Source organism: Marmota marmota, unplaced genomic scaffold (genome assembly GCF_001458135.2).
Source record: "Marmota marmota marmota unplaced genomic scaffold, marMar, whole genome shotgun sequence".
NCBI classification, from domain to species: Eukaryota; Metazoa; Chordata; class Mammalia; order Rodentia; family Sciuridae; genus Marmota; species Marmota marmota.
Genome location: NW_025999863.1, coordinates 103,746 through 115,929, shown reverse-complemented (window position 1 = coordinate 115,929; position 12,184 = coordinate 103,746). Strand labels below are relative to the sequence as shown.

The following is a 12,184-nucleotide window of genomic DNA, read 5'->3' as shown; positions in this document are numbered from 1 at the left end:
CTCAAGCGGTAGCGCGCTTGCCTGGCATGCGTGCGGCCCGGGCTCGATCCTCGGCACCACATACCAACAAAGATGTTGTGTCCACCGAGAACTGAAAAATAAAAAAATAAATATTAAAAAAAATTCTCTCTCTAAAAAAAAGAAAAAAAAAAGTTCAAGGCCTGCCTCAGCAACTTAGGGAGGTCTTGTCTCAAAATAAAAATATTAAAAGGGCTGGTGGCTCAGTGGTAGAGCACCCCTGGGGGTGCGGGTCCTGAGTTCCCCAGTAACAACAAGAAGAAGAAAGAAAAAGAAATTCGAAAAAGAAAAAAAATTTTGTCCGTTTAATCTCGCCGCAAGCGTTCCCAGGCCCGCCCCGGGTACTGACTGGTGCTAACCCGACACCCAACATCGGGGCAGTTATGCAGGAGGTCGAGGCCCTGAGCCTCCAAGGCCTGTCTCCTCCCTCGGCTAGAGGGTCTGGACTCCATGCCACACAATTCTGTCATCCGCCCATTCTAACTCCTGAACAGGAACCCCTCCTCCCACGTCGGACAGAGGCCTCCAGGACCGTCCAGCGAGGCGCCCGGGCCGGGCCGGCGGCGGGGGCTGCGGCAGAGCCGGCCTCCAGCCTCGCCAGGCAGCTGGCGCCACCTCCTCCGCCCTCCCACCGCGCGCAGCCCGCACCGGCAGGAGGAGGGGCCGCGCCCGCCCCCCTGGCTGAAAGCCTCGCCCACGCCGCGCGGGGACCCGCCTGGGGCGGTGGGCGGCGCTGCCTGACGTGCCGAGGGCCCTGCGCGCTCCCTTCCTGCGGGCTGAGCGGGTGCCCCAGCGGCGTGCGCGAGTCCTGCCCGGGGGTCGGCGGAGCGCTCCTGCGCGGCCCGGGCCTCCAGGGTTCACCTCTATGAGAGGCCTAGGGTTTTCCGGGTCAGGCCGAACTCCCTGTGTCTCCCCGGTGGTTTTCTTCTTCTTTCGGGTTAATGGAGTCATGTATTCGTTGTGGGTGTGAACCAGCCTGTGTGTGCCAACAGTCTCCCACCAGTGGCTTGCTCTTCCTTACACTGCGGTGCCTTGATTACTGGAAGTGCTCAGATGAGTGTCCATTTACAAGTGGCCATCCGTGACCTGCAGGTCACGTGCCTTCCCTAGGCCAAGGCAGACAGACGGACACCTTAATTCCAGCAGGCTTGAAGCTTGGCTGGTGTGCGGGTCCTGAGTTCCCTTGGAGCGGGACGGTAGGAGGCAGGTGGCCCCCCCCCCTGCTGTGCTGCTGACTCAGCAGGAGACCTCTGTCTGCAGGTGCCTGCACCCATGCCTTCAGGGGTGTGGTGGGCGCTGGCTGAATGACACAGGCTTGAAGACCCAGGCGCCTCTGGGAGCTGCCAAGGACCCCCCAGAAGCTGCCTGCCTCACAGCCACAGGCACCCACCTGGATTCTTTTCCGAGGCTCAGAGGGAGCCAGCCCTGTTGGCCTCTGACCCCCAGAACTGCCCCAGGGCCAGTTGGTGTTCTCCAAGCCAGCTTCCTCCCCCACAGCCCTCCTTCCCTGCCCACACCCCCCCACTTCCCTGTTCAGAATCACTCCCAGCAACATTCAGACACAATTGCTGGCCTTGGCGATCGTGCTTTGCTGTGACTTTGCTATCTGAGCAGCAGCCCCCAACGCTCCCTCTGGGCTAAGAGGGTCATACCCCTCCAGCCTCTGTGATCCTGTCGTTATGCCCTCCAGTGGTGTGAGGTTGACTGGCGAGGTGACTTAGGTGGGTGACCTGTGCACAAGAACTCACAGTGGCTGCTCTGGACCTGTCCTCTCCACTGTGCTTCCTGGGAGTCAGGAGGGGCTGGTGGCCTCTCTGGGGATCACAGAGGTTGATTTAGTTCCAGGGTGCTGCAACACCCAGGATCCTTCTGCTAAGGAACAAACCCCAGATACAATGACTTGAATTTAATCGGTTTACAATGGCTAAGAATTCAGGTGTTTAGCAGGCCCAGACCCAGAGCCGGCTCCAGGTTCCCGCAGCTCTCAGGCCTCAGCCTAGCACCCTCCCAGACACAGGACAGCTGCCTGAGCTCCAGAAATTACAGACAGGCTCACCCAACAAGAGCCAGGGACCCCAGGTGGCCCTTCCGGTGTCTCTCACAGGCAGGCAGCTGAGCTGAGAGGCCGCTGCTGAGCCAGGTCAGGGGCAGTTTCTCAACTGGCCCCGGAGAGTGAGGACTTCAGGCTTCTGAGCCCACACCAGTGGGGCCTGCATGAGGCCCACCTGCCCGACCTGCCCGAGCCCAGTGCTGGGTGGAATGCTGAGCGGGGGTCTGCTGGGACATTCTCCTGTTGCCAGGGTGAGGCGGACCCCTGGGTGTTGAGGGAGCGGGTCAGGAGGCTGCAGGTCCAGGTTGAGGGGGCCTGCTCATGGGGGAGCGCTGGCGAGGTTCGCTCGGGGGCCACCGCAGCTCTGCGGCTGGGGCGGGATTGGAGCCCGACAGTGGTGCCCCTGGGGGCCTGCTCCAAGACCCTCAGGAGGCTGAGCTGGGCTTCCAAGACCCAGAAGAGGAGATTCCCCCCGAGGAGATGGCAGGCCAGGAGCTCCTGGGGGCCCCTGGTCCTGGAGTGTCCCTGGACTCCGAGGAGGACCTTCCTGAGATGAGGTGGGCAGGGAGGATGCCACCGTGGGGTGTGCCTTCTGTGGGGTGGGGGTCCTCGGCACAGTCTCTCACTGTGGAGGGAGCTGCTTCCCCTGAAGCCTGTGTCCAGATCCTGCCCTTTTCCTGCTTTCTGGGAGGCAGGGGCTGTTCTGGGGCCTCAGTGCCCCTCTGGGTCCTGGCATCCAGCAGGTCCTCCTCAGACGTGAGGTGGGCCAGGCTGTGACAGCACAGGAGGTAGCAGCCAGCCTCACCCCATCTCCCGGGGCTGCGCTGGGGCTGAGAGCCAGGGCCACCTTCCCAGACATGGATGCTCCCGAGATGCTGGAAGCCCAGGCGGCCAGCCAACCCCAGGCTCTCCCACAGCCGGCTGACTATCGCGGAGGAGACCCCCAGCGTCTCCATGGCCAGGGGCAAGAGGCGGCGGCAGCGGAGGTTGCTGGAGTTGGCCAAGCCCAAGACCAACTGGCAGGGACCCAGGGACAGGTGAGGGCTGCAGCCAGCTGGCCCCTGGCATGGAGGGGAGCCCAGCCCTGGCCTCCTCTTCCCTGCCTGCCCACCCGGCCTTCGCCTCAGGGCAGTGTGCTCCAGCCTGGGGCCAGGACACCCAGGAGGCCCTCACAGGGTGGTGGCTCTGGGGCCCCCTCAGTGATGTCCAGAGGAGTGAGGAGTGGGGAGACAGGTGAACCCCGAGCCACAGGCAGGGCTGGGACCCTCTCGTCGCAGGAGGGGGTGCTGCTGTGAGGGCTATGCCTGGAGGTCCCCACGCCAGACCAACCTGCAGTTCTGCCTCTTCTGGTGAGTGGCACCTGTGCCCTGTGAGGGCGCCTGTGGGGCTGTGGCCAGGCTGGCGGTGCCCCTTTCCAGCTGCCTACCCCAACGCTGCCCGGCGCCAGAGGACCATGATGCCTGGCGGGGCTCCTCGTCCCACTGCCTCTCCTCTTGCATCAGGGCTCCCCGGGAGGGAGGCCTGGCCCCGCTGCCCCCCTGACTGTGGCTGTATTCCAGGCCCTCCGTTTACTGGACCGAGCGCTTTCTCAAGGACACCACTCTGGCCATCACTGTTCCTGGTAGGTGGACCTCTTGTGTGGGCTGTGGGTCCCTGGGGCTGGGGACACAGCTCCTCCTGGGCTCCCCCCAGGACGATTCCCAGGCTTCCAGAGCCCCCGAGACCCATCTTGGGACGAGGGGTGTGGGCAGCCAGTATTTACTTGCGCAGGAACTCCTGTCCTCCTTCCATGTGGCCTCTGCCCCGAGTGTGGCCAGTGCCATGGAGGGAGTAGCGGACTGCAGGCTCATCCACTTGCCCTCCAGGGACTAGCCCCTAGGGCTCGCACTAACCTCAGCCAGACCCCAGTTCCAGTCAGAACTGCGTGGGGTCCCACACTCCCTGGTGCTGCCCATTGTCCTCCCTGCTGTGGGCAGCAGAAGTGGCCTCTGACAGGCGGCCCAGCCTCACAGTTCACTGCAGTCCTGCCTAGTCCCCACCGTGGGACGGGCCTGCAGACACCCAGGGGAGAGGGCAGTGGTCACGTGGGGCCCACATCGCCCTGGTGACTGGGCGGCTTCCCTTTCTAGCGGTGTCCCGCCGGGTGGAGGAGCTGGCGCGGCCACGAAGGTTCTACCTGGAGTGTTACAACAACAACAGGTGAGGGGAGGGCTGCGCTCCGCGGGCCACCACCGCCGCCCCTTGACCCTTGAAGCTGTGCACACAGGGAAGCCCTCCGAGGCTGAGGTCCGCCTGAGCTCGCACCCGTCCGTCCCTCGCTGGAGGCAGACGTGGACGGCCCGGAGGCTGCCCGTGCAGAGGGGCCTTTTGTCTCTGCGGGTTCTGACCTGTACTGGGGAGCCCTGGCCCACGGACTTGGTGGCAGACGTGTTCCAGCCTTAGACAGGCCCAGGGGAGGCTGCCCAGCGGGGAAGCGGGGATTTATTCCTGGGAAGACGGGAGCTGGGACCTGGCTTTTCAGGTGCGGGCCTGGGGAGCTCGCCCGGTCGGCTCTGACCACCCCCACGGTGTCTCCGGGCACCCACAGACAAACGCTGTGTCCCTGGAGTGCGCGTCCTCCCCAGGCTCCCGGGGCAGCTGGGAGTGCCTGGGAAGAGCTGCCCTACCTCTTGGGACTAGTGGCGAGGCCAACTCCGCTGGAGGCCAAGGGAGGCCTGTCCTGGGCTCCAGAGTCTCCTCTTGGGGCTCAGGTTCCCCTCATCCCAGAAACAGGCCTGAGAGAGAGACGGGCTCACAGGGAGGGACGCACACCCCTGGGTGGGCTGGCCTCTTAACTGCCGCTCCCCCAGGACCACGCCCACGTGGCCCATCCCTCGGGCCACCCTGGAGTTCCAAAGCTCTAACCGCCTGAAGGAGCTGGCCACCCCCAAGATCCGGAACAACATTTGGAGCATTCAGATGTCTGAGGTAGGCGGATCATGCCCTGGGGCGGGGCGGGAGCTGCCCGCCCGAGGCCTGCTGCTGTGCTGGCAGGTCCTGCCCGTTTCCCTCTCTGTGCTGGGGCTTGCTCTGGGCAGTCCTTCCCTGCCCATGTGGGCCCAGAGCCATCTCAAAGCTTCCCATTCAGCCCGGGCCATGCAGCTGCGAGGTGGAGGGCTGGGCGTGGCTCAGCAGTAGCCTGCGCTGCTGCCCTGCGGAAGTGCCCATGTCCTGCTGGCCCTGCGGGAGTGCGTCCTGCTGACCAGCAGGCCTGGAGAGCTCCAGACCCTGACCCTGATCTCTGACTGCAGGGAAACAGGGCTTCACCTGCTGCTTGGGCAGCTCTAGCCCTTCCTTGGTTGGTGGGGTGAGGCCCCTGGGGCAGCCACCCTCTATCTCCTGCTGGCCAGGGAGGGCCTCAGCCATTCCAGTTCCAACTGTCCACAGCAGGCTTCCTGGAATGCAGGCTTTGCCATCCCTGGGGATGGGATTTCTGGGTCCCGGGTGTCTGGCCTCCCAACCTGTGCAGAGCACCCACAGCGGCTACAGCCAGCCCAGGGTGGTGTCCTCTGGCCGGGTCAGCAGCGTCCAGCCTCCTGTGGAGCTGCATAGTGCTTGGCCGTGGCTGGCTGGACAGCTGGGCTGGTTATAGGCCAGCAGCAGCCACCCTACCTGGGTGAAGCTCCTCCATAGCACCTGCCCACGCTGCAGCTCTCCTTGGTGGGTGGCATCTGGGTCCAAAGGAGGTCAGGCCCTGGTTGCCTGCTCCGCCCTCTGCCTGCCCTCCATCCCTGGAGAGGGTTGCCCCCGCCCTGCCTTCCTCGCCCAGCCCCTGACTACTCCTGAGCACCAGAACCTTGGCAGCCCAGACCTCCAGAGAAGGTCCAGTTCTGAGCCTGGAATTCAGGGATGGGCACTTTGAGCTTGGCCCCTCCTCTCCTTCCCCGTGGCATTCCCCTCTGACCTAGGACCCAACCCCCAGGCCTTGGCACACCTGACACCTCTTTCCTCTACAGTCCACCGTTGGTCCAGCTGCCCCTCCCCAGCCCTCCCTGCAGTCCCTCAGTACCAACCTGGCCAGCTGCGGAGGAGGATCCAGGGTTGAAGGGGTCTCATGGGAGAAGAGGTGGCAGCCAGCTGCCGGGGAGCTGCAGACCCTGGTGGGGGGCTCAGAGCAGCCAGGGCAGAGTTGAGGAAAACCAATTTTGTTTGAGCACGAATTCTTTGGGAAACGCTAGAATTATCTGTCAGGTTTCTAGGTGAGCTCCTGCCAGGTCCCACCTTGTCCCAGCTTGGCCAGCGTGGCACAGTTCCACGCCCACAGATAGACCACAACTGGCACCCAGGGTGCTGGGCTTCGCGTGAGCGAGCAGCACCTGTCCTTGCCTCCACGCGAGGGATCGCAGAGGGATCCCGATGGGGTTGCTGGAGAGCAGTGCTAGGGCTGGGCCACATCCCATTGAAGGAATTCACCGTGTTGACCTGTGCAGCCCCTGCTAGTGGACCTGCTCCTACTAGTGGACGGTGGCTTGCCTTGAGTGTGTACCCAGGCCTGCAGACCTCAGCACTTCTGCTGTCCGGGCCCCAGTGCTGTGCTCTCTGAGGGTGGGCGTGATGGCGCGCTCTCTCGAGCTGTGCACTTACTCCAGCACTCGCCGGCCTTCTCGCTTGGGCTCAGTAACCTCAGGCCTTTTTTTGTTTTTTCCTCAAATGTGTGGACCTGGAGTGGTATTTTGATGCTTAATGTACATTTCCCTAGTCAGTAGAGAGGACTGTTGACCATTTAGGGCCACCCTTTTATCTCACTTACCCCATTCCCTGTTAAGTTTCTATTACTGATTTGAAGGAGGTCTTTATACATGATGGCCATCAAGTTTTTGCAGACTAATTTCTTGTTTCTTATCTTTCGGTGTTGTTTATGGGATCCTTTGCTTCAGGGTCAGTGAGCAGTCATGGACTGTTTTGCTCCTTCCCTATTCCTATTTCCAGGTGTCCCGGGTGTCCAGGGCAGCCCAGATGGCAGTCCCCAGCTCACGGACCCTCCGGCTGGCAAAACCTAGGGTCCCAGCCACCGTGTTGGAAGAGTGGGACCCCGTGCCAAAACCTAAACCCCATGTGCCAGACTACAGCCGTCTCCTTCAACTGGCCAGTGAGTCGGTGCCCTGGGGCTCTGCTCCGGCCACACCTGAGGCTGTGGGTGGGGACACCAGTCTGGATAGGAAGCCTGTTTTTGCAAATCAGTGCGGCCGGCCGGCTTCCTTGCTCTGCTCCTGCACTGCTGACCATGAGCAGTGCTGTGGGCATCTGCACCGCCGGCTCGGCTCCCTAGAGGAGGAGCCCTGACCCGGTGGAGGACGCAGTCACAGTGGAGGGCGTCACCCCTTTAGGAATGGTGGTTTTCTGGAGTCACCTGGGGGCATTTGGACCAGTTAAACACCCACTTCCCCAGCAATCCAAGAGGACTGGAGAGCACCAGGAAAAATGCTCGTGGCCACCAGCCATGGCTATGGGGACGCGCTTAGCACCAAGTGCAGGGCAGACACAGGCGGCAGGCAGGCGGACATGTGAGGGGGTCACTGTGCTCTCCTGGAAGCCTGCCGCAGCCCAGAGTCCCCGCCCAATGCACGCCCGCTGGCCAGTGCCCCCCCACTCAACCTCTGCTCCTGGAACACCTGGCACAGACTCCACCGTGTGCCCCAACACCCTGGCCCCTCTAGGGCCAGCCGGGTCTCGAGCTCCTGGGGCTCCCGCCTTCTGCCTGCTTTGCCCCTGCTGGGGGTGGGGCAGTGCTGCCTGCAAGCTCCGGCTCCTTGCGCCCATGCGGCTTCCGGCTATCCGTGCTCTGCATCACACCGTGGTCTGTGTGGTGGCCAGCGGGTCCCTCTTCAATATCACTTGTCCAATTCCTGGTTTGGCTTTTGATTTAGAGCTGCGTTTAGGTAGGACGGTCTGGATGCGTTGCTGAGCACACTGAGGAGACCCCTCAGACTGTCTGCGCCTGCTCTTGTGTGTGAGGTCCTCTGCCTGGTGGCGCTCTCTGCCCAGGGAGGACAAGGGTGGGAGCGCAGCACTCACCTCATCGCACGCCCCTCACACCGTGGGTGTGAGGACTCGGTGCCTGTCAGCACACGCTCACCGGCCTTTCAGGAGTGCCAACACGGGCTGGGATGTGGCTCAAGCGGTAGCGCGCTCGCCTGGCATGCGTGCGGCCCCGGGCTCGAACCTCAGCACCACATACCAACAAAGATGTTGTGTCCGCCGAGAACTAAAAAATAAATATTTAAAAAAAAAAAAAGTGCCAACACGATTGAGAGCGGATGTGTGCGTTGCTGGGGGCCTGGAACTGGCTCTCTAATGGAGGCACTCCCCAGGAAGGGCTGTGACCATGACCTGTTCCTTGTGCCTTTCCCAGGCTGGATTAAAGCCCGGCCATGCATACTAAGCGCGTCTCTACCACGAGGTGGAATCGGGTGTTTGTGCTAAGCACGTTTCTACCACGGAGGCCACTCACGGACTGCCACCTGCGACCTGTTCGATCTGTTCGTTGTACCTTCCCCGTGCTGGATGGAATAGGGATGTTCCTGTGCTAAACGTGTCTCTACCACGAGGCCACCCACGGGCTGCCACCTGAGACCTGTTCGTTGTGCCTTCCCGTGCTGGATGGAATAGGGGCGTTTGTGCTAAACGCGTCTCTACCATGAGGCCACCCACGGGATGCCACCTGAGACCTGTTCGTTGTGCCTTCCCGTGCTGGATGGAATCGGGTGTTTGTGCTAAACGTGTCTCTACCACGGAGGCCACTCACGGGCTGCCACCCGCGACCTGTTCAATCTGTTCGTTGTGCCTTCCCGTGCTGGATGGAATAGGGGCGTTTGTGCTAAACGCGTCTCTACCACGAGGCCACCCACGGGCTGCCACCCGAGACCTGTTCGTTGTGCCTTCCCGTGCTGGATGGAATAGGGGGGTTTGTGCTAAACGCGTCTCTACCACGAGGCCACCCACGGGCTGCCACCCGAGACCTGTTCGTTGTGCCTTCCCGTGCTGGATGGAATAGGGGCGTTTGTGCTAAACGCGTCTCTACCACGAGGCCACCCACGGGCTGCCACCTGAGACCTGTTCGTTGTGCCTTCCCGTGCTGGATGGAATAGGGGCGTTTGTGCTAAACGCGTCTCTACCACGAGGCCACCCACGGGCTGCCACCTGAGACCTGTTCGTTGTGCCTTCCCGTGCTGGATGGAATAGGGGCGTTTGTGCTAAACGCGTCTCTACCACGAGGCCACCCACGGGCTGCCACCTGAGACCTGTTCGTTGTGCCTTCCCGTGCTGGATGGAATAGGGGCGTTTGTGCTAAACGCGTCTCTACCACGAGGCCACCCACGGGCTGCCACCTGAGACCTGTTCGTTGTGCCTTCCCGTGCTGGATGGAATAGGGGCGTTTGTGCTAAACGCGTCTCTACCACGAGGCCACCCACGGGCTGCCACCTGAGACCTGTTCGTTGTGCCTTCCCGTGCTGGATGGAATAGGGGCGTTTGTGCTAAACGCGTCTCTACCACGAGGCCACCCACGGGCTGCCACCTGAGACCTGTTCGTTGTGCCTTCCCGTGCTGGATGGAATAGGGGCGTTTGTGCTAAACGCGTCTCTACCACGAGGCCACCCACGGGCTGCCACCTGAGACCTGTTCGTTGTGCCTTCCCGTGCTGGATGGAATAGGGGCGTTTGTGCTAAACGCGTCTCTACCACGAGGCCACCCACGGGCTGCCACCTGAGACCTGTTCGTTGTGCCTTCCCGTGCTGGATGGAATAGGGGCGTTTGTGCTAAACGCGTCTCTACCACGAGGCCACCCACGGGCTGCCACCTGAGACCTGTTCGTTGTGCCTTCCCGTGCTGGATGGAATAGGGGCGTTTGTGCTAAACGCGTCTCTACCACGAGGCCACCCACGGGCTGCCACCTGAGACCTGTTCGTTGTGCCTTCCCGTGCTGGATGGAATAGGGGCGTTTGTGCTAAACGCGTCTCTACCACAAGGCCACTCACGGGTTGCCACCCGCGACCTGTTCGATCTGTTCGTTGTGCCTTCCCGTGCTGGATGGAATCGGGCGTTTGTGCTAAACGTGTCTCTACCACGAGGCCACTCACGGGCTGCCACCTGAAACCTGTTCGTTGTGCCTTCCCTGTGCTGGATGGAATCGGGCGTTTGTGCTAAGTGGGTCTCTACCACGAGGCCACCCACGGGCTGCCACCCGAGACCTGTTTGATCTGTTTGTTGTACCTTCCCGTGCTGGATGGAATCAGACGTTTAGCTAAGTGTGTCTCTACCACGAGGTTGCCCACGGGCTACCACCTGAGACCTGTTCGTTGTGCCTTCCCCGTGCTGGATGAAATCGGGGCGTTTGTGCTAAGTGGGTCTCTACCACGAGGTTGCCCACGGGCTGCCACTTGAGATCTGTTCGTTGTGCCTTCCCCAGTGCTGGATGGAATCGGGTGTTTGTGCTAAGCTTGTCTCTACCACCGGCTCTACCCGTGGACTGCCACCCGCATTTAGAAAGGTGGAATGACCGAGATGGTGCAGGGTAGCACCCTTGGGAATTGCAAGGCCTGCACTGTCATGGAGGGGAGGGAGAGAGGCGGCTGGCAGAGGGGTGTGCTACTAGGGGTCAGAGTGTCTCTAGCGCAGGTGCACACGTGGCTCCACACTTGCTCGGAGCCTTCTGGGAGGGCTAATCCTGGCCACCCGCCGCACACTTGCTGCAGACCCTGGGCCTGTGTCCCTACCCGGGCCCCGCTTGCCAGGGAAGGCGCTTGGCTTTCCCCCAGGGCTCCCGTGGAGCCAGGTCTCCTCGGCCCAGGAGCCTCGTCCATGTGCACTGAGACACCAAGCAAAGAGGGGCTTTGGAAGGGGCCTGTGACCCCCAGTATGGGGCCAGAGTTCCCAGAGATGGAAGCCAAGGGCCTGGAGGCTGCTTTTCCTCCCTGCCGGCTCGCTCTTCCCCGACAGGCTGCAGTGGGGGGGTGGGGAGATGGCGAGGAGGGAGCTGGTGCGGGAATGGTCCAGGCCTCCCTGACCTCCTGGGAGAAGATGTGCCTCTGTGAACCCCCTTCCCACAGTGACACCAGAGCAGAGCCGAGGGTGGACTCTGGGCTGGCCCCAAGGACTTCTGGAACTGTAGCCAGTTGAAACCTTTTCTCTTCACAATTTACCCTCTTAAAGGGTGGTATTTAGTACACTCTTGGGGTCATGGAATCATCACCTCTACTTAATTCCAGAACATTCCATCACCCCAAAGGAAGGCTGACCTCATGAGCAGTCCCCTTTCCCTCCTGAGCTCTGCATGCGTGGGTCCATGTCCACGTCCTTCTCTGGACCCTCCTGTCCTGGAGTCCATACGTGCCCTGTGTGTCTGGCTCTCCCTGAGCACGAGGTCCTTAGGTCCGTCCACACTGCAGTGTGTCACCTCGCTCTTCTCGTGGCTACGCGCTCCAGGTGAGCGTGGCCTTGCTGTGAGTCCTGCCGCCACGTGGGAACTGGCTGAGCCTGACTGTTCCTCTCTCCCACCCTCTAGTGCCCAAGGCCCAGTCAGACAAATGCGTTCCTGATCGTGATCCCCGCTGGGAGGTGCTGGATGGCACCAAGAAGGCGGTGGCCAGCCCGCGGGTGGTCTTCCTGGCCCAGCCCAAGGTGCGCAAGGACTTCAATGAGGACTACGACCCCTACCGCATCTCCCCAGCCTCCCGGGTGGCACAGGCGTCCCCACGCCTCGACGAGCTTGCCACCCCAAAGAGCATCACCAACAAAGTGTGACACCAGGCCTGACCCAGCTCCCAGTAAACACCAAGAGTAACCCGCCGTGTGCACTGAGCTTCTTGGCCTGGGGGGCGAGCTGCGGCGCCCAGGGAGCAATAATAATGCATATTTTTGCATGTGCCTGCGGTTTGTGCAGCCCTTTCATTTCCTAAGTCACTTCCGCCAAGTCTCCGAGGGTGGGCTTCCATCCCCTCCACCTGCGAGGCTCCCCAGCCCCCACCTGCCATCCAGCCATCTGTGGTCCGTGGCACCTCCGACCCAGGCAGCTCTCCCATTAACCCATGGGCCTACAGACATGGAGGCTGAAGCCCAGAGGCTGGGGAGGCCCCCCCC

At 62.0% G+C, this 12,184-nt stretch overlaps 1 protein-coding gene across 1 annotated transcript; it reads left to right on the top strand.

Annotated features, from left to right (window-relative positions):
* Positions 1-1,883: 1,883 nt before the first annotated feature.
* Positions 1,884-11,914, top strand: Theg (theg spermatid protein). The gene is made up of 8 exons (XM_015503774.2): positions 1,884-2,625; positions 2,986-3,105; positions 3,346-3,417; positions 3,628-3,689; positions 4,198-4,267; positions 4,918-5,035; positions 7,037-7,196; positions 11,610-11,914. Exons 1-8 carry the CDS (start codon positions 2,390-2,392, stop codon positions 11,846-11,848), a joined length of 1,077 nt encoding a protein of 358 aa, XP_015359260.1. The 5' UTR covers positions 1,884-2,389; the 3' UTR covers positions 11,849-11,914.
* Positions 11,915-12,184: the final 270 nt, after the last annotated feature.